The sequence below is a fragment of the Amblyomma americanum genome, chromosome 2 (assembly GCF_052857255.1).
Source record: "Amblyomma americanum isolate KBUSLIRL-KWMA chromosome 2, ASM5285725v1, whole genome shotgun sequence".
Taxonomy (NCBI): Eukaryota; Metazoa; Arthropoda; class Arachnida; order Ixodida; family Ixodidae; genus Amblyomma; species Amblyomma americanum.
The window spans coordinates 212,709,849-212,736,736 of NC_135498.1; the positions used below are offsets into that span (position 1 = coordinate 212,709,849).

The following is a 26,888-nucleotide window of genomic DNA, read 5'->3' on the forward strand; positions in this document are numbered from 1 at the left end:
CTGTGATGTTGATGCTGGAGGAACTACAGGCTGAGGTTCAGAAACAGCCTGATTTGCAACAATATTAGACATCGCCTGCGTGAAGCTGCTGAGCATGCGCTCGACCACAACTGAGTGCTTTTTCGACGGTTGACATTATGGAGGCAGACAATGTGGCCTCGGGGCCGGGATTAGAGGAACGCACAAGGCTGGCGTATGAATGTTTTTTGCGGTTAAGGAGTGCATAAGCGTCTGCTTGTGAGCAGCGATTCTGCTCAATTCCAATAAACTTTGCTCCTCTGACCGACTTTCACAAGTGGCATCATCGGCGCTGTGACTGTTACTGCACAGACAGCAGCTTGGTTGTTCAGCGGTGCAGCTGTCGGAAGAGTGGCCTTCACCACACACCCGGCATATGGTCGCCGACTTACAGGCACTACCACTATGTCCAAATCTCCAACAGTTGGTGCATTGCAGGGGTCGAGGATGCAGCGGGTCCACGCGGTAGACAATTGGCCAAATTTTCCACTCCGAGGGGCATGTGCGACCAGCAAAAGTTGTGTTGACTGACTCCGTTGCAACACGCACTCCGGCCTTCTCGCGAGAGCAGCGGTATACAGAAATAATTCCCACCCGGCATACTGGAGCTCCTCCAAAATTTCTTGAATTGAAGATGACGGGTCCACTCCACGTACAATGCCCTTAGTGCACGCAAGCTGCTCAGGAATGAAGGCTTTAACCGGCCGAGAAGTGAAGGTATTACACCGAAGCAGATCCGACACACACTCAATGTTTGCTGACTTACTAACAATGCCACGCCTCCCGAAAGGTCGCACTTCAGAGATGTCGAGATAGTGACTGCTTAGACTTTTTAGTTGATGCTGTATTGTTTTCGGATTCTTCACATTGAGAATTCCACCTTCTATCGGTAAAAGCGCCACGGGAATTGAATTGACACCATTCTTCTGAACTGAATTCAAGGGCAAGCTTTCGGCCGGCAGGCTGGGGAACCAGGCTGCCGAGCCTCCTCCCGGTGGGGTGAAAGACATGCCTACACACAGCGCGCCGACAACCTTACATCACCCGAGTCAGCAGAGCTACCCTGAACCCTGGCCAAAACCCCACGAACGTGGAACGGCCTCACCAAAAGAAACGCCCGGCACCACCCTGAAACGAAGCAGGCAGGCGGTGACGAAGACAGCTGTTCGACCCGAGCAATGGGCGTAGCCCTGTCAGCGTTCTGTTAACGTCTTCTTCATCTTCTTCCTCTTAAAACGCGCGCGTTGAGTGCACTGCTACACCTCTTCTTCTTCTTCTCGCTGCTGTAATTTTGACCCAACTTCTCAGTGTCTCGGCAGAAACGTTTTTTTTTAATTTGGGCTCCTTACGCACATTGATCCAGTTTTCTCGTAAAAAGCGTTGATTACATAACGAAGGCGTTGGTTACCGACCTGACGAAGTGTGCACACTGGTACCAGTTGGAAGCGACAATCCAATTTAATGCCGTGGACGGCCACCCAAAGGAGCGTCCGGCACAGTAGTCAGTATGTAGTAGTTTTACTGTGATAGCCGTGACAGTGGCACTTGGCGAAAATGCTTGCGTTATCTGTGTAAAGCCTCGGTGACTGAAGGTTGCACCCTCAAGAAGCACCGCACAGCCACCACGTCCTTACGTCATCCATTTGGGCTGCCCAACCACCCATGACACGCCTGCTCACCGCACCTGCACCCAACTTCAACCTGCAGAAGAATGGCGTCGCGTCTATGAAGCCTCGGCTTAGAGTGAAATGATTCTTTAAGGTATAAACAATGAATTAATCATTGGGGTTAAATCCAACCCCTTTCGCAGAATTGTCGCATCAGACGTCTGATCATCTCGTAAGCAGTTGACTGCCACTGCGCCCTTGACTTCCATATTGCCGTCGTATTGTCGTCCCGCTCCTACGTGGGCTTTTAGTGGGTGGACGCCTTTTGGATAGTGGATCTGGGTGGGAGTGGTGTAGACAGGTGGATCGATGGTGTCAGTGGGGAGGTGGTGTCTGGTGGGTGGTGCGTCAAGAGAGTGGAGGCTTCTCAGACAACGCCTGCATTTTCGCCAAGCGTCAATATTACTTGTGTCGCAGTAGAAATTATACATTTTGTTCGGGAGCTTGTCGCGTGCGCGGTAACAGTCGGCCCCCTCTCGTCTGTACGCCTGACAGCACGCACGCGGTGGAAGCTTTTAGCCAGTTCTTACTATGTGTTCCTCATTTAAACCTCATCGCTGTAGCTGAATCTGGACTTGCTATCACTGCAGAAAAAGAAAACGGCACACTATCGCAGTCCATTTTAAGTTATTCTCGATGACCCCTCTTATCGCATTTCTACCGGCCAGTTGAACAGCAGCAGCTGTTACAAAGTGTGCGTCGGCTACGAGGGACGAAAGTGTGCAAATAGCGGGCGGCATTGGCGCTAATGCTTTGGTGCACGCAGGGCTGTGCCGAGACGCGGTCGAGGCGCTCTCCTCTGCTGGCCTCGTTCACACGGAGGACGGGGGATGCCTCCGACCCACAGGCAAGTTTTCCTCTACCCCTTGCTTCGCAGAGCCAACAGTTGCTGGAACCGGGTGCCCAACCAAGCATGCAGGATATTTCCATCCCAGCTGCCATTCAGCCCACTCTCAGGACATTGAAGAGATGCCGCAGATGTTCACTACAGCATTCAGCTCCTGCACCGGCATGGGAAGGCATCTCGCGGCTGAAGTGTCCCTCTGCTGAAGGGCTTCACGAGAGGTTAATTTTGGTTTGGTTTGGCACTAAGTGGCCACCGCATTGTACAAAAACTGGGGGTCTTCTTAACAATATACTTAAAGAAGAAAATACGGCAGCGTTTGGAAGTTGTCCCATTACCAGATAATCCAAAGGATACCCCAATTGTGTTAGTAGGCCCACCCCAGAACAATGATCAAAGTGGATTAATGTGAATTAGAGGGTGCATTAAGGTGGAAGAGGGAGTACGGCTAGTATAATCCCATGTGATAATTCATTCGAAGGTACTGGAACATTCTAGTCCTAAGATTTTCAAGTTTGGTGGTCCTGATGACGCCACGGCCCACCGGCCAGTCAGGGAATTTCGTGACGGAGAAACCCGGTGGTTCTTGCAAGACGACAGCCTATATACTATCTCACTGCGCATTAAAACTCGCAACTGGGCGGGACCCGGTCGAACAGCTGCTAAGGCCGGCAGGAGCTCATTTCGTGAAGGGGCGCACCTAGTGAGCTCTGAGAAACGTGGTTGTCGCCATGCGGGACGCGGGCAGAGCGATAGTGTAAGGAGCCTTCCGTGGCCAATTATTTTCGTAGCTTCTTTTGGCGCAGCCTTCTTGTCGACTATAGAAACCGGGATGGTGCGCTTACCGTGGGCACTGCGCAGGCGCGGGTCAGCTGATGGCGCGCCACTGCATCTCGCTGGACACCATGCGCCGCTTCTCGGAGCTCGGAGGGAAGCTCTCGCTCGCCGACCTGGTAAGGCGCCCCTGCATATATGGCATAGAGCAACTGCGCCTAGATTTCATTATGGCGGCAGAGTGCATAGTACGCTCCCGACAGCAGGGACATTTACAGCAAGGGGACCCAATCCCCTAATTGTACGGTGCCCCTATTCAAGTCTCCCTAGTATCTGGCTTTCGAACCCGCGTCTATTATCCCTGGATCCTGACCTGAAACTACGGCTTCCACCCTGCCTACCACGATGTGAGGCGACTTTTCTGTGTCGCCTGTGGCTTGGTGTCGCATTCACAAACCATCACTCTACACTGCTCGGCATGGTTCATGTGTGAAATCTGTGGCTGCGATGAGACCATATCTCATATTCTTTGTAGGTGCCTAGCGTACAGTTCTGAAAGCATTCTCTACGCCTACATTCTCTAGACATACTCTACATTCTCTGAAAGGCCATCGCTACACATCGATTCACGCCCGCTAACGGAATTTCTTGGACAGTGGCCGCAGCGATCATCGGCGGTGAGGGCCTGCCCGGGCCTCCTGCGGTTCTTAAGAGTGTCAGGCCCGCACGACAGGATGAGACTTTGCCGAAGCCTTTTCGCCTTGTGCTTTTTCCTATCACTCCCTTTTCTCCCTCATCTTTATATCTCCTCAATCCTTTGCCCCGCTGCAGGGTAACAAACTGGTTTCATTTACGGGCTAACCTGCCCACCTTTCTTCCTCCTCTTCCTCCTCCTCCCTTGTATCTGGCGCACTAGTTCCCCGCGGCGGCTGCTCAGAGGGCCGCCCTGAGTGGTGGAGAAAGAGCGCAAGGAAAGAGGAGCGGCGGTAGCCTGACTGAGGAAATTGGCTCACAGGAACTGCCCAGTAAGGACGAAAAGAACTACAAGAACCGACAGCACGGGCAGTATTTCCAGCTACAGCCGGCGGACGCGTAGGTCGAGCGGCGAAGAGGCTCTTCCTCGTGAGCGCCGAACAGAACCCCAGGCTGTCGAAATTTGTCCCTTCCCCTCAAGCGACGGTTACTGCGCCTTTCCTTTACTTCTTCATTCGGGACCATTTCTTACGCTCACCGTCGCTCACACCCGCCCTGTACCGACAAACGATACTAACGCAGTGACAACAACGAACCATACGTCTCGGTTACCCTTCGTGTGGAAGAGAAAAGCACAGGAGCACCACACCAATAAACTTGTTCCTCGCATATCACAATGACTCTTGACATTTTTCACAAATCTTCGCAGGAGTGAAGTACAACGCCAAACGAATTGCAACTGCATGCACACATGTAAGACCATCTCTTCTTCTGGCGCCTCACTTTACACTGGCGAGGATAAAGACGAAGAGGCTCGCGCTTGCCAGGCGCAGACCAATGAGCATTACACTGTTGTTATTGACAGCGCTTAAAGACACAGACAGAAGGTACGGAAGACGACGTGGCAGGCGCTGAACTTCAACTTTATTCAAGAACCACCGAAACACTGCATGTATGGAAGGATAAGGCTGAACCCTTTAAATCGGGCGGTGGTTCAAGCCACCTAGCCATGACTTGTAAAATTTTACTCTTCTCTTGATTTTAGCCACCAATCAGCAGGTAACCTTCCTTAGGTTGCTTCTACCATATACCCAAAAACTCAGGCGCCAGCAAGCGGCGAAATTTTTATGCACTCGTGGCAACAGAAGTGATGTGACAAGTAGTGGTAAAACAACAAAGGCTAAAAACCATAGAATTGAACAGGGCAGGATAAAACCAGAACAAGATGAGACAAAAAATAACTTTTTCCGACTCATTTAAAAAAAGAGAAAAAGCCTCCGATACGTGAAATAGTGGTGCGGTTTGACTAAAGGAATTTTCAAGAGCTGGTCCGATAACATTGAACCAAACATACACACAAACAAAGGTCAAACGTGGCTAAAATGAGAAAGGCGCTGAGGCAAAAAAAAAACACGCAATGAAAACACAATGGTGATCGGGTACGCAAACGAAAATTTAACAACACAGGTGAAGCCAACAATTAACGCAGCTAAACACAGAAGTTAAAGTGCGCTGGGTAACTAAAAGGATAAAAACGGGGATGAGCGAGAAAGGTGAAGGCAACAAATAACACGGCTAAAGGTATGAGATGAGGTCCAAAAAAATCGAGACAGATAAAATATAAATGCATGAAATTCAACAAAAAATAAGAAGGCCAAAAGCAAGAAAACGATAATAATAAAAGCGATAAAAGGAAGATTGGCGGAAAAAAGCAAAGGAGGTAACTCTTTTGTAAAACCAAGATTAAGTGAAACAGATCCATAAAGAAAGGCTAACTCTTTTTCCTACTGTTAAACTGAGGGTTCTTTTTCTAGCTGCCCCACCATACTTTTTTGTTAAACTGAGGGTGTACTTAAACATTTACCCTCGAGCTTCAAAATCTCGGTGGCTTCCACTATTTCACGTGTCAGCTTGTTCCGGTGCTTTTTTAACGCAGTGGATTTTTCGAACATTGGGTGGCGTGGCTTTTATCGGTCATAGTTTCGGCAGTGGACTGGCAGATTCCTGAGTGATGTACCTGATAAGTCATTCTTGTGCTCCCTTAGCCTTTCATTGATGCGTCGGCCTGGTTGGCCGATGTATACCTTGCGACAAGACAAAGGAATTTAGTGGACGACGCCTTCCGCGCATGCCGTTTAGCGATTTCTGTGCCGAGCGGTGCAGCCTCTCTATCTTTTTTCTTTTTCATTTACAATCCGACAGAGCTGCGATAGGCTCCTATCGCCCCCAAGAGGTGCAGACATAAACGTAGTTGCGAACGTATGGGGGCAAATGAAAAGTCGACTGGCCCGTCGTTCAATATCAGGTCAGACTCGAGGGGATTTCTGGAGGGCGGCCAGAGAGGAATAGGATCACCTTCGTTTGCTTCCTGGTCTCGTTCCGGCGTTGTAGGCCGCCACACTCTCCCATATCCTTTTCGGCTGCCCTGCTGACCCTCCCCCGCGGGGACAGCACGCCATCTCGAGCTGGGAGGACTGGGAGGTCCTGCTTATGTCTGCAGACCCGACATCGCAGCTTGCTGCGGTGACTCGGGCTGCCGACGTTATGTCCCGGAATGACCTACTTGATGCAGTACGGGACCGCGCAGAGGCCCAGGAACCCAGCTGGGTCTAAAACTCACTTGCTGAATAAAGTCTGTCTGTCTGTCTGTCTGTCTGTCTGTCTGTCTGTCTGTCTGTCTGTCTGTCTGTCTGTCTGTCTGTCTGTCTGTCTGTCTGTCTGTCTGTCTGTCTGTCTGTCTGTCTGTCTGTCTGTCTGTCTGTCTGTCTGTCTGTCTGTCTGTCTGTCTGTCTGTCTGTCTGTCTGTCTGTCTGTCTGTCTGTCTGTCTGTCTGTCTGTCTGTCTGTCTGTCTGTCTGTCTGTCTGTCTGTCTGTCTGTCTGTCTGTCTGTCTGTCTGTCTGTCTGTCTGTCTGTCTGTCTGTCTGTCTGTCTGTCTGTCTGTCTGTCTGTCTGTCTGTCTGTCTGTCTGTCTGTCTGTCTGTCTGTCTGTCTGTCTGTCTGTCTGTCTGTCTGTCTGTCTGTCTGTCTGTCTGTCTGTCTGTCTGTCTGTCTGTCTGTCTGTCTGTCTGTCTGTCTGTCTGTCTGTCTGTCTGTCTGTCTGTCTGTCTGTCTGTCTGTCTGTCTGTCTGTCTGTCTGTCTGTCTGTCTGTCTGTCTGTCTGTCTGTCTGTCTGTCTGTCTGTCTGTCTGTCTGTCTGTCTGTCTGTCTGTCTGTCTGTCTGTCTGTCTGTCTGTCTGTCTGTCTGTCTGTCTGTCTGTCTGTCTGTCTGTCTGTCTGTCTGTCTGTCTGTCTGTCTGTCTGTCTGTCTGTCTGTCTGTCTGTCTGTCTGTCTGTCTGTCTGTCTGTCTGTCTGTCTGTCTGTCTGTCTGTCTGTCTGTCTGTCTGTCTGTCTGTCTGTCTGTCTGTCTGTCTGTCTGTCTGTCTGTCTGTCTGTCTGTCTGTCTGTCTGTCTGTCTGTCTGTCTGTCTGTCTGTCTGTCTGTCTGTCTGTCTGTCTGTCTGTCTGTCTGTCTGTCTGTCTGTCTGTCTGTCTGTCTGTCTGTCTGTCTGTCTGTCTGTCTGTCTGTCTGTCTGTCTGTCTGTCTGTCTGTCTGTCTGTCTGTCTGTCTGTCTGTCTGTCTGTCTGTCTGTCTGTCTGTCTGTCTGTCTGTCTGTCTGTCTGTCTGTCTGTCTGTCTGTCTGTCTGTCTGTCTGTCTGTCTGTCTGTCTGTCTGTCTGTCTGTCTGTCTGTCTGTCTGTCTGTCTGTCTGTCTGTCTGTCTGTCTGTCTGTCTGTCTGTCTGTCTGTCTGTCTGTCTGTCTGTCTGTCTGTCTGTCTGTCTGTCTGTCTGTCTGTCTGTCTGTCTGTCTGTCTGTCTGTCTGTCTGTCTGTCTGTCTGTCTGTCTGTCTGTCTGTCTGTCTGTCTGTCTGTCTGTCTGTCTGTCTGTCTGTCTGTCTGTCTGTCCTTTGCAGGGCGGCTTCGAGATGGGGTCGCTGCCGGGGGGATGTTCACCACGCATTAGGCACTCTTGAGATTTGATATGTTGAAAAAAAATCTCTGTATGTTGAGCCGAAAGATCGACGGCTATAAAATGTTCGAGAATAACCGGCTTAAAATAAATTTTTCAAATACCCTTGCTATGTCAGCAATCAATCGTCATTGCCCTGAAAACGCATGCATTACAAGAGTGCATGTTGTTTGGCGAGTCGGTCGTACATCGTCGAGTAAAGGTACTGCGCAAAATAATACAAACACGGACGAGAAGGGCACAAGGACGGGCGTAGACTCGCGACTGGGTTTATTCAGAAGAACAACGCATACTCATACCTTCCACACCGCCATGTCAATCACTAAGCGCAAGCCAGAAATCTCCTTTCTGTCTGATAAAGTCTTATCGAGGTATCACTCACGCAATCATCCTTTTGTTCATAATGAAAAAAGCCTCGGCAGGTTCACGCGCCATCTGGTCACGGCTACGCCTCAAGATCCTCGTCTTGGCAGCAAAGGCAGGCGTGAGTTACCACGCGTAGCCGAAGGGCATGCACTACAGTGTAAGGGCAGGTTAGACCGTTTTCCGGTCTTAAATGAAAGCTGGTGTTCCCTCAACCGGTCGTTTACACATCGGCCTGTTTGACCGATGTAAGCTTTTCCACAGGTTAGGGGGATTTCGTAAACAACCCCCTCCAAGCACCTGACGAACTCAGTGGCGTGGCGCTTGCATTCTCGCACGCCCCTTTCTCTGGAAGCAATCCGAAGGCAAAGTGAAGCCAATTTGTTTCGGCTACGCGTGGTAACCCACGCCTGCCTTTGCTGCCGTAAACGAGGATTCTGAGGCGTAGCCGTGACCAGATAGCGCGTCAACTTGCCCAGGCTTTTGTCATAAGGAACAAAAGGGATGATTGCGTGATACCTGGATAAGACTTTATCAGACAGAAAGCAGATTTCTGGCTCGCGCTTAGTGATTGACATGGCGGTGTGGAAGGTATGAGTATGCGTTGTTTTTCTGAATAAACCCAGTCGCGAGTCTGCGCCCATCCTTGGGCCCTTTTCGTCCGTGTTTGTATTATTTTGCGCAGTACTTTTACCCAACACATGCATTAAGAATTTTTTTTTTCAGAGCATACAGATTTCTCGCCATTTCGCGCCATTTATTACAGAGTCGATGCATGCGAAGAAATACCATTTTATTTCGGTCTGAAATGCTGGATGCTGTTATCGCCAGTTGCCAAACGTGTAAACTTGTACTCAGCAATATTTAAATTCAAAGGCGCAGGAGAAGCGCATATTTTCTTATCATATATGCAAAGAACATCATCGCGAACAAAAGGGGAGCGCAAAAATATATTGAAGTATTTTTTTTGCAAAAAGAAGCAGGTGCGAGCGTCTGAATCGAAACTCAGGGACACTTTCTAGCGAGCCATCGAAAATGCCAGATTTACATTTAAAAAGCAGATATCCTATTATCATTGTATGCAGCCGTATTACTCGCTCCTGCTGCACATACATCTCAATCATTTTCTCTTCATATTCTTCACTTTATCTTGATGATGATGATGCCTGGCACCAGTAACACATAGCACTGATAAGCCTTACTTGACAATACACCAATAATAAATTTCATCATTTCGTAACATTACATAAATTTACAATAAACCTTAACAGTCCTAAAAAGCGGCTTTCGCTTTATTCGCCCGTACCCTACCCCCAGTAGTTTTGGATTAATTTTACGCAGTCATTTTCGCATTCGAAATTTATAATCCTTGTTACATTTTTCTTGACACTGTGAGGGACCGTTATTCCACGAAGACTTCTATTTCACAGGGCGCAGTGAATATATTGGTCTCCATTAAACTTTTAGATGTAATACCGCCTTTGCATCTATTACAATAATCAACCACTTGTACTTACGTAATACACACGCGGATTTTCTTCCACATGTGGCTTTTAATGCAACTCTATTGATTATACTAATGCGGTGGGCCTTTGCATGTTACCACTGTAAGGCAGCGAACGGCCCCAGTATATTATTTGAGAACGTGATGCATGCACGCTGACACCAAGGCCTTGAGCACGCGGGCGCGGCGGATTACGCGGAAGGGAAGCGGGCAGCGCGTAAGCATGAAATTTGGTTTGTGGGGTTTAACGTCTAAAAGCAACTCAGGCTATGAGACGCCGAAGTGGAGGGCTCCGGAAATTTCGACCACCTGGGGTTCTTCAACGTGCGCTGGCATCGCGCAGTACACGGGCCTTTAGCATTTCGTCCCAACCGAAATGCAGCAATCGCCGCTGCCGGAACCGAAGCCGCTTCCTTCGAGTCCGCAGCCGAGTACCATAGCCACTATAGCTACCGCGGCGGGTTACACGCACGAGGTGTCAACCCAACTACGAAGCTAGAAATAGGGGCGCCGTGCGCTTCGCGGACGGCTGAGCGCCCGCGCGCCGTAACCGATGCGCACACGCAGGAGACGCGATGCGACGCGGCACCAGCGCGGCGACGCTCCATGCAAATGGGAGCCCTCTTTCGCCCTGACCGTCAGCTGAGAAACTGCTGAACGTCGCAATTGAACGTTAAGCCTGGACTCCATGTACGCGAAAGAGCGAGCGAAGCGACAAGGCTGCACGGCGACACTCGCTCCGTCGCTTGTGGGCAACCTCCATGCAAGCGAAGGCGGCAGGCGACGCGAACCCGCGACGTGCGCAGCAGACTCCGCGCTTTGCGCACTCAAGCTTAGAAACACGCCCGTAACCTGTTCTCTCTCTGAAAATTTTGTGAGTGTGCCTCATAGTCAGGCCCAAAGGAATATTTCCTCTACGGCGGCGGTGTAGCGGGAGTGGAGATAACCAACGGCGTGCTTGCGGAGGCGAAGTCACATCACGGGTTCACGAGGGAGGTGTGCTTTCGTTCGGTGCCTGTGCACTCTGGCTTAATAAGAACACTCCCATAAAATGCCACCGCAATCTGTCTGTAAGTGAGCAAACTATAATTTTCCAGTGAGAATGCGCGCCGCGAGTGTTTCTGCACAGTTGGAGCGCAGCGGCACGGTGGATCGAGCGCCAGTACCCGCGGCTCGACACGCATCTCTCCCTGCAGTACGCCCGCTCGCGTAGCCCGCTCCAAATGTTGTTAGCCCTCCGCATCCAACAAGTAGATTGTTTTAATTATTTAAATCATGCGGGTCTGCCTCTCAGCTACAAAACCATATATTTTCACGACGGTGGCGATGACCAAGACGACGGTCTGATTTCGTGAGATGTACCTGTGAGAAACCGTGGACAAACCGGAAACGGCTTTGGCGGGCTTTGATTGGCCAGTCGCGTGGGGCACTACCGGGCGACGAGCGAAATTTGCTGTGGGTGCAGATCCGAACGACACGGCAGGCGACACATGCATTTTGCTTCGCGCGACGGCGTCGCCCGTCGCTTGCCGCCGTCGCCTTCACGTTCGCGCGAGTTTTCGCGTACATGGAGTCCAGACTTTATCAGCCGTGTGACGTGTCTGCTAGAGAGCGAGGGAGAAATCTGTCGCCGCAGCACTGGAGCGAGCGCCGTGGTGTGGCTCGCAGCCGCTCCGCCCATCGGAGCCGTGGCCGGGCCGCGTATTTTTGACCACGCCTGTACCTCTCCCATCGCGCATAGCATTTCTACATCGCACCCCTCACATCCCGAAAACCCGCCTCATCTGTACACCTTGATATGTGGCTCTCTCCGGCAATAAGCGCTTCCATGTGGCGGCTTGAGAACTTATCTTCCAGGCGCCAGTGGAAGGCTTTCCCAACGTAGAGTAGGCGGAGCCTGTCCCTCTTAAAGATGCACGTATACTCCAGCATTACCGACTCTACCACAGAACATGCTCACTACCTCACAGAAACCCCCGTCTAAAGGAGGCGCCAAAATGCAGGCTAACACTCGCCGCCATCTTGCGCTTATAGCACACCTTTTACCGCGCACGCGCTCCGCAAATTGGCTTTCTTGCTGTGCATGACCTACCCGCACGGGAGTGCCCCCAACCTCCCTTAGTACACCCCATACCCCCACCCTCCCCGTCCTAGCTGGAAGCAGTCCTGTCTAGCACTGTCCTGGACGACCAGCGTGACCTGATCGACCGGGCCATCCGGATAGCTGCTGCAAATGGGGCCCTAGACTCCTTTGGACGCGAAACTGTGCTGAAAATAAAAGTTTCTCTCTCTCCCTATTCCTCTGGCGCAGCCTTCGCGCGCTGGGGAATTTCGCCCGTGCTTGCAGGCAGTGCAGTATTTTGAGTCATTGTTAGGGCACTGTCCGGGGGTGACTCTTGCTGTTGGCCGCAATTAGTGCAGACGGGATTTTATAAGGGGCATACGGCAGCTTTTTGTCTAGCCCAGGGTCGCGCGGAAACATTTGATATCTCAGCTCGTACTGGTCTACGCGTCCAGGAAAACCCTGTACATGACTTCGTACTGCGGAAGTGTTAATTTTTGGTCTAGTTTGTGCTGTAGCTGGGACATATTGATATTCGGAAAAGCGAAACTTGTCAACACGGTACGTCCTGAGCGCATAGGCGCAGCGTCCGGGGTGTCGACGCCGGTGTGGTTTCGGTGTCGTGACGGTGGCGGTTTTACAAAATTGGCTCACGCCCAGGTTCTTGTTGTGACGTAACGGGAGGTCAGCGACGTAAATGAGGACGGTATTCCGCAAGTCTTGGTGGTTTATGCGCATAGCGTCGCTCTGTTTCTTCGGCTAGAACATGATGGTGTGAGTATACCGAGCGTCTATTCAGCCTTACGGCTAGAGACGGGCAGGGATAGGTCAGATTCCGGGAGCACAGGGTGACTGTGTCTGGGTAGTGGCTTTTTCCAATGTCTGTTCACGTCGTTTTCAGTAGATTCGCCAGCAGAGCACGAGGCCTGGAGTCCGTTATCTGCGTCGATTGACTAAGAAGCGCGTGGTGGCTCCAAGCTGCCAGGGCTGCTCCAGGGAGGTCCACCTTACCATCTTGCCTTTCTTGCAGAGGGGCAGTGCAGAATTCAGTGACGGCAGCTACGCAAATCTGGCCTGCTGACGAGTGTTGATCAACTAGCACCTTGATTAACGGAGAAGTCATTTCCAGTGGCATGCGCCAGCACGCAGGCGCGGCGACCAGCGGAACGCTTCGCTAAGCCTAACTCCTCGACGTAGCAAAACATGCTCGGCGGCTGACCCTTAGAGACTCAGAAACATCCGACGGATGGTCGGACGCAATTTCGCTCACATGGTCGACAAGTTTTCATTAGATGGTGGTGCAAAATTAGCGGACGTAAAAGGCTCTCTTCCAAAGGAATAAAATCACATGGCTGGAGCGCCGTGAAGCGTCTCTTCTCCTTCAACAGATGTACAACCTGCGGCAAAAATAAGTCGAGGCATGTGACAGCCGGGCCAGAATCAGATAAAACTGCATCGTCGCGCCGTCTGACGTTGCACTTCTGGTGTCGAAACATCGCAGTGCGCGTGCGCGTCCTTTCATACGCGCATCCATATTGATACGTGCCACTGTGGAAGGAGAAGAAAAAACGCCTGCATCCGTGGGGAAACATCTATCTCCAAACGTTACCTGATCGACCGGGCCATCCGACTACGACACGACAGACTCCCTGACTGAACAGCGGTTCACTGCAGCTGTATTTTGCTGATATTTCCCTCCTAGCCGCATCGTGGCGATGCCGCAGAAGAGCGGGCAGTGATACGTGTCACTGTGGAAGAAGAACAAAAAGCGCCTGCATACGTGTAGAAAGAAGATGTTTCTCTCCCGCTCGCGCGCTCGGACCACTTAGTGACCGCCACAGTTTTACGTCTCGTCTCCGGAGGTTCTCCTTCGAATTGCTCGTAACAATATCTTTTTTGTCGCCTGCAGTGACTAGCTGATAGCATGCAGCGTTTGGCTGTGGGGGTCGCTTTCTTTAGATATTTTTAGCTGAGCGTTTTACGGCCAGCGGGGCGGAGCGGATACGCCAGCGGAGAGGGCCGCGAGAAAAGAGTTTTAGCCGGGCGGATCGCCCGTCTTCTCGAGCGGAGTAGAGTCGCTTGCTCTGCTGCTCCACCTATCCGTCACAATTCGAGTTAGAGTGAAAATAATATCAATTCAACCTGCTAATAATGCGCTGAAACTGTTTAGTAAAGGCAGATTGTGTGTTTTCAGTTAATTATTCGGCAACGCAGCAGCGCCAGTGCATGTGTTGTCGGCTGCCATCTTGAATACCCATACACGGCCGCGCGCCCTTACGCACGCTTGCGCGCTGCCTATCGCTCAGCTGGGGAGGGCTTCCCAGCGGGCGTAAGCTTCGCTCCGTAAAAACGCTGGCCGCCCCAGCCACGTGCGCATGCGCAGTGGCGTCTGCGCTCCTCCGCTCCTCTCCGCTGGCCGCAAAAACGCTCAGCTAAAACAGCGCAACGCTCGCATTCCGGCGGGAGCACGTCAAGAGCGAGCCTGAGGTAGCGAATACAGACAGCGGCCCCTACCGCCGAACGCTGCATGCTATCAGGTAGTCCTCTGCAGGAGACAAAAAAGATATGGCTGCGCGTATGAAAGGACGCGCACGCGCACTGTGATGTCTCGACACCAGAATTGCAACGTCAGACGGCGCGACGATGCATTTTTATCTGATTCTGGCCGCTTGTCGCATGCCCCGTCTTTTTTTGCCGCCGGTTGTACATTATACGGGAACTTACATCCGGCGTTCTGAAACCGCGATTTTTTTCTGTGAAAGCAAAGTTCAGTGCGTTAGCACGCCGTCCACTTCGCTCTGAGTGAAATAAATCGCGTTTTCATTAAGCCCCCGTAAGCTTTTACCATGTAGACCATGCACCTGTTATTCGCTGGTTTTCGTTTCGTTGCGCGATTTTTTTATAGTTAGTTTTTTTCTGATAGCTTTTAATCTTTCTAGCGTTTCATTATTCTTACACTGTGCGAGGGCTCTTTTCCATTGCCTCGTGTTAGCCGTATCTTCATAGTGTGCGAGGCGCTGTGGGAGGTGATGCCGACTTGAAATGCGCTTTGAAGCATCTAGGGCAAACAAAGGACCTCTGTCGCAGCTGTGGGCGCTGAGTTGCTGTTCGGAGTTCTCGGATGTCCAGCTCCGCAACAACGAGAAGGCAGCGCTGAACGCCCTCAACGGCAGCCGTCGGAAGCCCGGCATACGGCGAGTACTCTCCTCTGTTTACTCGTCTCTTATTTCCGCGGATAGCGAACAAGCGGCATTGACGCCTCCTTTGAACGGCCATCATCACGTCTCACAAGAGTTGGTCTGCAATGGACCCGCTCGCAGAACGTGGTGAACATAACCTGACTTCTGTGCGACTGCCCTTTTCGTCTTAGAAACACCAGGCAACTTTGTCAACGCTTATCGATTGCAAGTTCGACCCCAAAACAGCAATAATATCTGGAAACAAAATTCTCCAGAGAGCGAAGCATTTCCCCGCGGATGTTTTTAAGGCTCAGTGCAGTTGTCTGTCTATAGAGCGCTCTCAACTGCGGTGCTTCTGTGAGCTATCTGGCAAGAGCTAAGGTTTCTGAAGAAGAAGGCAGCATTTTGTTTTCCTTGATGGCCGGGCAGGCAGGAATGTAAATTGTAAACAAGGCTACTCTGCTGTCGCCACACCAGCTAACGCCAAAAAACGGCTTCTCCCATTAGCATCCGCGGCTACCCACTGCCATGAAATCTCCTGAAGCCACTTGCAATCATGATTACGTCTCCTTTTCATGCTACTATACTCAGCTAAGACAACATACCTTCGGTTATCTGTCAAACGCTTCTTTCCTTGTTCGCCGCAATCTCCTGCCTGTTACCGCGCGGGTTGCGTCAGTTCTGTAAATCTGTGGTTTGGGGGGTTTAACGTCCCAAAGCGACTCAGGCTATGAGGGACGGCGTAGTGAAGGACTTCGGAAATTTCGACCACCTGGGGTTCTTTAACGTGCCCCGACATCGCACAGTACACGGGCATCTAGAATTTCGCCTCCATCGAAATTCGACCGCCGCGGCCGGGATCGAATCGGCGTCTTTCGGGCCAGCAGCCGAGCGCCATAACCACTGAGCCACCGCGGCGGCTACGAGGACGACTACCTTGGCCTTCAAGGAATGAGCGATAAGACCACATATATCATTTCGGAGTTCACGGTAGAAATATCCGGTAGGACCGTTAGACATGATGCTGACAACATCTCTCAGGAGACGACAGATCTTACTAAGGAGCACCAAGGCATGAAAGCCTCAAAGCCTATAGATAGAACAAAACTGGCAGAGCTGTCAAAGTTCAACTTAAGCTAAGGACAGCGCACCCAGCTATTTTCAAAAATTATATAAAGCGCACTTAGGACAACAGACAAGGGAGACCAGACAACACAAGCTTTATATAATTTTTGAAAATGGAAAACCAACTAGCTCAGATGTCAATTCTGCACCTAGCTATGTAAAGAAAAATGACCGATGAACGTTAAGAGGCAGTAAGATAGCTGAGTGTGTCAGGGATGAAAATTGGGTTAATGACAACCAAGTCGAAATCAAGAGGAAGAAATGGGCTTGGGCACTGCATGTAATGCGAAGGCAAGATAAACGCTGGTCCTTAAGGGTAACGGCGTGAATTCTAATGGCGCCTTCACACTTGGACATTCGGCGGCGAGAGCGAGTGGACTCCGCTGCCGCGGAAGAGATTCCGCCGAAATACCCAGCGGAAAGGCCGATCAGTCCGGAACCGAATTCTGCCGGCGGAAAAAAAATCCGCCGAATCTCGTCAGCCGATAAGAAGGCGAGTACCCGCGGTGACAAACATGGCGGCGCCTTTATATGCAGGGCGCCTCGCTTCGGACTGAATTCGTCTCTGTTACTGCCTTTTTTAGCGCGTTCACTGGCCATAAAAAAGCCAGCGGTCTTTCGCTTTGTCTTATCTCGCCCATAAGAAAACGTTTGAACGATAAATTTGCTTTAATTTTTTTTCGGGTGACGATTCTTCGCCTTTTAGTCTTGAGAGGGGCGTCGGTTTGTTGACAATGGTTCCTCCCGTAACCACCAGATGGCGCCACTAGGCGTTTAAAATGTGAGAATGTTATAAATGGCGTAACATCCGACAAAATAGCTGCATTTAGCGTACGCAAGCGGGCATACGGTTTTGGTATGTAGACAGCATCGATTAACCTCTTGCCACATCTGTGTACGCCGTGAGCAGACGGCACACAGACGATGAGCGGCGACGCGGTGGCCGGGAAGTGTGAACGAGACAGCATTTCGGCGGCCGCGTATTCCGCTCCCTCTCGCCGCCGAATGTCCAAGTGTGAACGCGCCATAAGAGAAGGCAAGCTTAGCAGGGGGCGGCAGAATGTTACGTTGCTGGATGAGGTTAAGAAGTTTGCGAAGATACAGGGGCCGCAGCTGGTAACGAACAAGGTTAATTGGAGAGATATGGGACAGTCCTTTGTCCTGTAGTAGACGTAGTTAGGCTGATGATGATGATGATGAACGGATATAAAAAACTATAATACGCAAAGAATCGAACATGCACTAAAGAACAGAGGGAGCCTAAAAACAATCAAGATGCAGGTTGGCGTAGGCAAAAATCAGACGTACCGCCGTCAGCACGCTTAACACGAACACTCGAGCGTGTCTCTTCTACTGACATTAGCGCAGCTGGGCGTCGGCCGCTGGGTCTGGCAAAATATTAGGGCGGAAGCGGGGCACGAGCTGTCTCCAACCACCGCACACACACACCATGCGGCATGGTCTCAAACTTAGCGCCCAGCCCTGAGAGGCCGTATTAATAGCAGTGCAGGACGCGCAATGGAGTGTTCACGTTAAGCGTGCTGACGGCGGTACAGTCGTCAGCAATATGAGAAGGAGGAAACTTTTTAAAAAAGCTGCGAATTTTTTGTTATTGCTCCAGGAAATTTGAGAATGACTTTTGGATATTATTGGCCAAGCTGGAAACTAGCTACGAAACAGAAAAACTGTGCTTGACACAGATAATTACGGACGAATCAATAAATGAATAATAAAACCTTGTTCCCTCTCATATTAATCACGGTTGTAGGCGCTAAGAGACGAGGGCCTTGTCGTTACCAATATGGATGAGATAGGTAAGGCAGCCGAAGAGCTCCACACAGGTCTTAAGCAGCCGAAATAATCAGGGTAATAATTATGGAGGAAGGGGAGGAGGAGAAGTGGACATTCCGTCGGTAGTTAAAAGGGAAGCACAGAAAGCCTTACAAGCAACGCGAAGGGTTGTGAGGATCAGGTAACTGCAGATTTGTTGAATCACGGTGAGAGGATTGGGCTAGAGAAACTTGGCAAGCTGCATACGCAATGCCTCATCAACCCTAGCATCCGCAATCTTGGAAAAAGGCTAGCACTACCTTAACACATAAGCAAAGGGTTGCCAAGGACTGAAAACATACAGATCGATCAGCTTACTGTCCGTTCACTACATGGTGTGTAATAAGGTAATCGCTAATAGAACAAGAGCACCTTTAGACTACAATGCTTTTGGAATGGTCACTAGACAGCACAGCGAATTCACGCCATGAACCAGGTGAAAGAGAAACGCACAAAATATAGTCAACACCTATGTAGGTATAGCCTTCATAGATCACGAGAAAGCATTTCACTCAGTTGAAACGTCAGCACTCATGCAGGCATCGCGTCGCCAGGGGGCAAGGCAGGCTGATCTAAGAGGACTGGGAAACATCTGGAGCGGCACCAAACTAATTCGTGGGGAAAGCGAAATCCCACCCAAGAAGAGTGTCAGGCAGGAACACACGGTCTTTCCAGTTCTACTCATCGCCCCCTTACGGAGGTATTCAGCGATCTGGATTGGGAACAGTTGCTGTTTCAAGCCCTGGAAACAAAATTTGAACAACCCTTAACCTTCCGTTGAGGGTATAAAGCGACAGCATTACATATCCCTCTCCCGTAAGTGCTCCTTTTCTTCATAGATTGTGGGGAGTCCTAATGCCACTCCTGTCGCAGTGGTGCAACGGTTAAGCGATGCGCCACTGCCACGGCAGGTGGCTGTTTCCAACATAGCCACTGGCGGGGCTTGTCAGAGATAGGGTGTAGATAGTCCTTGTAGAGGCTGTCTATCTCTCGGCCAGCGAGCTGATGCGCAGTGCCTCAGGGGGCAGGTTGCGGTTGAAAAAAAAAATTATTTGCAATAATTTCGTTGCCCATGTTCTGCAGGCTGCCCACAACGTAGTGGGCAGTTTTCCATTTGATCTTTCGTCACACAGACGGACGCACGCCGGCTTTCCTCGTGACCTCCAGTGCTGTCGCATGAATACCTTAACAATCTGCGATTGCTGCTTTGCTAAGCAACACCGGGGGGCTAACTCAAAGCACGATCCCGGACCCACAGAGGCAAATCAGCACGGTGGATCTGAAAATTAGTACGCAGGAAGGTAAGGAAAAAACTTTATCAGAAGTGACGTCACTTCACTCTGGCCCATAGGAATTATGCGGTGTGGGGACATCCCTTCCTTTAGCCCGTGGACGAATTTTATGACCGACACATTTTCCCCATGTAGCTTTTAATGCTGTCGCGTTAATAACAGAGAGAACGGAGTCGAGCGCATTTGGCACGTATTCTCGTATCATGAATTACAGTTTGGCAGTATCAAAGAGGAAAGTGTATAAAAGCTGTATCTTGCCGATACTCGCCTATTGGGGTGGGAGGGGGGGGGGACACGAAGGCTAACGAAAATGGTTCAACTTAAACTGAGGACAACGCAGCGAAGTTTGGAACCGATGATAATAGGCGCAATGCTAAGAGACAGGAAAAGAGCAGGAACAACCGCGAGTTAATTATTTTTTGGACGAACTCAAGAACAAATGGATACGGGCAGCGCATGTAATGCGAAGGCAAGGTAAACGGCGGTCGTTAAAGGTAACGGACTGGATTCCAAGAGAAGGCAAGCGTAACAGGGTGTGGGGTGTGGCCGGAGGTTAGGTGGGGGGATGAGATTAAGAAGTTTGCGCGGGTACGGTGCCCGCAGCTGGCAAAGGCCAGGGTTAATTGGAGAGATGGGAGAGGCCTCTGCCCTGCACTTCGCCTAGTTAGGCTGATGATGGTAGCCTTAGTAATTTCCGGTTTGGTGAGGACTTTGTCTTGCTAAGTAACTCAGGAGGACGAATTATAAAGAATGATCGAGAGCCTAGTCGGGCTAAGCAGAGCTGTGGTTGTACATATATGAAGAAATTTGCATTAATGTTCAATAGTTTATAAAGGGCACAACAGCTTACAATTGGCAATTGGTAGTATTCAGTGACCCGAACTAGGACAGTGAAATACTAAAAAAAATAAGAATAGTGTGGAGTGCATTTGGCAGGCACTCTGGGGCAAGAGCTTACCGGTATCACTCAAGAAGAAAGCAGTCAACAGTTGTTTTTCGTCGGGACGGCGCGAACGTAGAGGCTAACGAAAAAGCCTGAAGTTAAGGTCAGGACAGCGCAGCGAGGTATAGAAAAGAAAATGAAAGTTGAAACGTCGATAAATACAAATAAAGCTGTGAGGGCTTCTGGAGAATTGGTGAATAACGTCGCTTTTTATATTTCGTAAATATGCACTTTCGGCCCCATGTAACAAAATATTAAATCTTGTCGAGCCTTAAGCTTTCTTCAGTTGTTAAATGCGAATTTTAATACAGAAACTGCCTCAGACAGGTCCCAGTCTTCATTCCTGAACCAGGACACATTTCTGTTCATCTGCACAGTTTTCGAGGAAGATATGTAGCTCTTCTTTCAAGCCGCACTACTGCTCTTGGGCGGGTGCTAATGACTGACACATTTATTCCACCTTCGCCTATACCGGCTGGACTAAAATGACAAGTTTCACTTTTACATCGTGAGCTGCATATACGACGTTCCCCGAAACACACGCGTGGGAGGGAAAGCGGGTAAGGGTGGAGCCGGGAGTGCTACCTTCCTCGTGTTCGCGCTCACGTCTCGGCCACGGTGCCCGAGTTCCGATGAAGGCGGAGCGCAAAAGAGCTTATGCGACGTCCGTCAGTGCACATTGAAGGAGCTCTGCAGCGCTTATCGGGTATAGTATAGTAAACAAACTCACTCAGTTGCTGCATCATGTTGTCCTGAACATCTGGGCCAAATAGTACACCTCTGCACGCATCAGTGAACGTACAATCGCGCACAAAAGTTGGCTCGCCCCTTCCGGTGACTCTTTTAAGCTCATCCGCTCACGCATCTGCGTATGTCCGTTAAGGAATTTGTAGATAACAGGCACAAAGGAAACATCCGATAAACTTTAATGAAGCAGTTTGAAATGAATCTATGCAGACCATAGGAAGGCTATTATAATTTCAGACAATGGTTTCGCAGTTCTTTTCAATTTTAGCCGACAGTGATTATAAGAGGTAGCTATAGCCCTCGCCCTAGCGCATGCCCAAGAGAGCACTATTCTTCGCGACTCTAAAATGACTACCAATAATTTTGCAAAAGGGCGAATTACAGACATCCCCTTTAAAATCCTAAACGCCACCAAATTATTCCGAACTGACATGGGTCCCAGCCCGTTCGGGGAATCAGGGGAACGATGCAGGCCACAATAAGGCCCGCGGTTTCGTCGACCGCGCAGTGGTTGAGCCTGGCCCCCTGAATTTCACGAAGGGCTCCATGATCACATATCATGATCTCACCAATCATTTTGAACAAAAGCCTGACCAAAGAACAAGATGTCACGTGGCGTCGTCTACAGACGGGATCGATACGCACCCCTTCACTCCTCACGCACATTTACCCGGATCTATGCAGCCAGAATTGTAAACACTGCGACCAACGAGCCGATTGCGATCATATCCTGTGGGATTGTCGAATAGAGCCGCCTCCGGGTGACCTGGTTACCGATCCCTCTCTCGAGCGGTGGGAGACTGTGCTGGCGAGCTCTGACCCCAGAACCCACGTTCTGGTGGTGGAGTTGGCTGAGAGAGTCGTCCACAGCTATGCACTCTCGTCCACTTAACGCGACCTCTTAGCACCAAGCTCTTTCCGACGAATAAAATGTTTTACAATCAAATTCCGTACCTGCAGGTTCTCCATGAGCGGCAGGGTGAAAACCACGAAGATGAAGGTGAACTGGTGAGTATTCCCGCGGCTAACCATGCACCGCAATGAGATCAGAGTCGCATTCTACTACTAGAGGTCAGCATTGGAGGATGTCGTCGGCTGTACACACGATGCTCACGCCCGCGCATTCCAGTACGCATACATTCCACATAGTGTGCATACATACAGCTGTCTTCCATGCTCAAGCCTATGCCACGCAGAAGAAAACTGCGGCGACTCCTTCGGAGAATGGGGGATTGGTTTTCCGGTGTAGTACACAGGTGATCATTTAAGGCTTCTTTCACGACCACTGCCTTGGTGGCGTAGGCTCCATTAACCGACGGAGGGCGGTTTTCTGGTTTCGTTGTACCTTAAAGGGACAGATAATACTGACTGAAGATGGACTGTTTCGATATATTACCGCGTTCGAGCAACGGAGAGAGTACTGTCACCGATAACGGGGATTTTATTAGCTGCAAGAAAGAATGTACAGGTGCGGCCATAAGTAAACGGAGCACGCTATTCCATTTTGAGTGCAATCGCGCATTCCCTGTCGGAGATAAAGAAACATTGTTTAGCTATGATGAAACGCAGTAGCGTCCACTAACAACATGCATATACCATAGTTTGCAACTCAAGTGAGGCACCGCGTGAAAAATATTAGAAGCTAATAGCGGGCTCCGTTTACTTCTGTCCGCGCCTCTACGAATCGCCTAGCGGCCAAGAGCCATCCATCCCGTCCTTGCAATAAAGGCTTTATTGCTACAAGAAAACAGAAAATGAAATACGGTTATCTCCTCCATAGGGCATTCTTGCAACCAAACTACGGTGACGTCGCTGCTTCACCTTTTTTTTTGTGTGCGTGTGTGTGGCGTACCTCTAAGATAGGGAACACCACCATAAAGTTTTAGTCCAAGATCACGGCATCCTCTTCATCACAGATGCACGAGTTTGAGTCTAGTGGCAGGAAAAGAGGCCCTAAGTTTCAAATTTAATTTTGTGAGTGATAAATGCGTGACTAAATAAAACAGCCCTACCAAAGGACCAATATATTGGCGTTTCGGCTCCGACAAGGAACCCTCGTTCGCAAAGGGTTGGCTTTAAACACTGCGAAAGACGAGACCCGGGCATCTTGTACACATTAACGGCAGATTTCCGTCGTTTTGGGTTGGTGTCATCTGTACGGTAACGACTGGAGAGCCGCAAGAGAGTGCGCACAGGATGTCCAGGTTTCGTCATGCGCCGTACTGGAAGCGATTCCGTTCCATCTCGGCTGCGTTGCCAGTGGCGGAGGCAAAATATCATTCTATTTATCTTTTGGCCGGCGCTTTTAATTTTTCCCTCAGGTAATTTTCACACAGACACATCCTCCCGTCGCCTTGGTGAGGTGTCTTTTGAGGGGTTCGGGTGACACGCTGCCGCCAGTGACACGGGGAATATTCTCCTCCCCCTCATTCGACAAGCTTCGCATACCCGCACGGCGCACGTCTGTTTGCGGCGCGCCGTTCTCTCCAGCGCGAGCCCAGCTGCGTGCCATTCGGACGAAAAATATTTAACAACTCGGCTTCAGATTCGGCGCCGTGTTGGCCCCCAAGCTCGAACGATGCTCGCCTGAATCTGTCGAGAAAGGAAGCTATCAGCATTTTATGTTTTAAAAATCATACCCTTGTATTTTCTTCAAGCGCTGCAAATTGACGGTGGCTCAGTTGTAGGAAGACACTTGCTTTGGAAGATACTTGCAAAAACGCTCGTTTTCAGGTTACGGAATTTATTCCGGGGTTTCCATCGAGCTGTACCTCATGATTTCTATGCAGCCTTGAGTCCTTTTTGCAGGAAAACACGGTAGACACGACGGGCGCCATACTGTGTTTTCGTTTTCTTGCGTCATTCCATTTCATCAGCTATGTCTTACCACCAACCAGTTTGCCGGAACACGCTTCAGGTTTCTCTCTCCTCGCGCATACCTTATATTGAGAAAAAGAGCACATAACCAGCTGCAGACAGATAATTGATGTAAAATATATCACTGCTACGTTACGCCTCTGCGGTTACCTTGAATTCCGTTCTTATGGCGGCTGTGCGCGCAGCCGCATTGTAGAGGTGAAAGATGGCCTCCATAAGCACTTTCTTGGCCGCCAGCTTTCAGTCAGCTGTAGATTGCTGAAAATTTGCGGTAGGCTGAATCGTTTGCACTGTTGAGCAGTATTTCAGAGGAACAGTTCTGCCGCGATCGCATTTTGTGGCGAATGTCGCCACCGAATTCCGGATACAGATCAAGGGTTCTTTACTTTTTTTGTAGGTCTTGTTCGAGGAAGAACCATACTGTGGACAGATGCTTAATTTCGGTCTCGAACTGATAATCCAGGTCTAAGCATGCATGAAGGTGTTAAAAAAGCGTCTGGATTTTCCTGCGCCGATTGAGGCAAGCATTTACTGCATTTGTTTGCATCATTCAACACATATCAGCGCTTGATTACTGTAGTGGGATGCAGCTCAGGAACTAGGCGGCAGATTCCCCTCAAAGGCGGCCCTCTAGTCAATTAATAGGGTGGAACTTTGAGCTTGTTGGTGCATCACTTTTGAATAAGACATAGCGCATGAAGATAGGACAGTGCAGAGACAACACAGGACGAGCGCTAACTAACAACTGCAGGTTTATTTGAAATCCACACTTGAGGAAACCAGTGCGCATGTCCAGCCACGCAGCTACAAACGGAAAGAAGAGGACGCCGATACAGTTATCATCAAAACATCACATGTACAAAAATTCAGAGCCCCAGACAAAAGGTAACAGCAAACGCCCCCTTTGATTTTTAACTTTCAGCACGAGGAATTTTTTTATTTTTTTATTATAATTTAGAATTGAGGAGACAGAATTCTTTATGCAAGAGAGCAAGGTGTTGCAAATGGGTTGCAAGCCCCAAGGGTAGCGTTGGCCTGGCGGCCTGGGGCAAAGCTGGAAACATCCGAAGGTCCCGGCAAAGGATGACTCGACTGGCAACAGAACAACTTGTTTATTCTGGCATCTCAAAAGAGCAGCCGGTCAGGGCGACCACGTTACTCGAAGGGCGAAATCGAAGTCTCTCCCTCGCGTCCGGCGCAGCTGTCTTTTTTTATACCCTCGGAGTCGAGGGCAAGAGGGAACGGCTTGGGAAGAGGCGCCCGATACGGCGTCGCTTCAACATGTCCAGACGTGACGGGCGCGTCCGCCAGGCCGGCGCCGGTCAGACCTCCTCGCCTCCCAGTTGGGGAGCTCCTCTCCCCGGCCGCCGCGCTTTGACAAGCGTGGGCAAAACATGCACACACACACACACGCACGCACGACGACACGTGGCACTGAAACCTGTCTGGACGCGCTTGGCGGGAGGCGTTGCGGCCGCGATGAACGAAGCCGCGGCGTCCGTTGCATCCGCGCCGGCTATACCGCGCGTCGAAGGCGAGACGTAACAGACCGCCCCGCCGGGAGAAGGAGATCCCGATGGTCAGGGGACTGCATCCGCTGTCCAGAGGGATGTCGCTCGATGATGCTCGTAATCGAAACCGATCGTCCCTCGACGTTGCTTGAGCGCAGCGCACAGAGAAGGCCTCGTTCTCGGGTTCAGGATCACATAGGACACTGCAAAGTCACTTCGGGAGAGTTGCCATTTTTGTGCTCGTTCCCAGCAAGCGTTAGAACTACGCCGAAACGCAACCGCTCAGTCAGCAAGCACGAGACAACCCTCACTAAGCTCTGCCAGGCTCTTTCCCCTTTTATACTACTGCCTAGTTCCTTACAGTAGTCAAGCAGCACTCAGAACGCGTCCACAAATTGGAAAATTGCACTAGAAAGCACATAATCACTTTGAAACACTAAACAAAAGCAATATGTTAAAAATCCTGCCTCAGGAAGAAAACATCAGTAACCAACAACTTTGAGGCGGATTCCTACGTTAGGGGCTTCGACTTAAGCCATCGGCGTTACCGTTGAGACTCCCCTTTTTGTAACGCACCTCAAAGGAATATTGTTGCAAAGCTAGGCTCCAGCGCAGGAGGCGGCCATTTTTGGGAGAGATGGTCTGCAGCCATTGGAGAGGGCAGTGATCCGTCTCAATGATAAACCTCGAGCCGGCTAGGTAGCATGACAATTTCTGAACGGCCCACACGAGACACGCGCACTCTTTCTCGGTGGCGCTGTACGCCTGCTCACGACAGGTCAGCTTACGACTAGCATACAGGACGGGGTGTTCCACTTCTCCATTGTCCCTTTGGCACAGTACAACGCCCATGCCTCGCTCACTAGCATCGCACTGAACAACGAACCCTTTGGTATAGTCTGGCGATCGTAGCACAGGCTGGCTTGTTAGGGCGCTCTTTAGGGCGCTAAAAGCTCTCTCCTTTGTCTCGCTCCAGACGACTGTTTGGGGCTCTGTTTTTCTTAGAGCATCCGTCAGGGGAGCCGCGATATCGGAGTACCTGGGGATGTACCTCTGATAGTAGCCGGCGACACCTAAGAACGACCGAATATCGGTCTTCGTGCGCGGTTGCGGGAAGTCTCGCACAGCGGCCACCTTTATTTCAGAGGGGCGGCGACGACCCTGTCCAATCACGTGACCGAGGTATACAACCTCGGCCTGTGCTAATTGGCACTTGGGAGCTTTGACTGTCAAGCCCGCTTCGCGCAGGCGGGTTAGCACTGCCCGCAAGTGTGCCATATGCTCAGACCAGGATGCGGAGAATATCGCTACGTCGTCTAAATACGGTAAAGCGAATTCTTCCTGTCCTCGCAACACTTTGTCCATGAGGCTTGAAAAGCAGTATGGCGCGTTCTTCAAACCAAAACTCAAAACTTTAGGACGGAATGTTCCCATTGGTGAAATGAACGCCGC

At 50.4% G+C, this 26,888-nt stretch overlaps 1 protein-coding gene across 1 annotated transcript in view; it reads left to right on the plus strand.

The window, feature by feature from the left end:
* The window catches only part of LOC144122126 (putative ATP-dependent DNA helicase HFM1), a 364,149-nt gene that overhangs the window by 220,174 nt on the left and 117,087 nt on the right, over positions 1–26,888 (plus strand). Inside the window, exons 15-18 of the mRNA XM_077655666.1 lie at positions 2,452–2,532; positions 3,391–3,482; positions 15,020–15,126; positions 22,009–22,056. Coding sequence (XP_077511792.1) covers positions 2,452–2,532; positions 3,391–3,482; positions 15,020–15,126; positions 22,009–22,056 — 328 coding nt within the window. The remainder of the gene's footprint in view (positions 1–2,451; positions 2,533–3,390; positions 3,483–15,019; positions 15,127–22,008; positions 22,057–26,888) is intronic.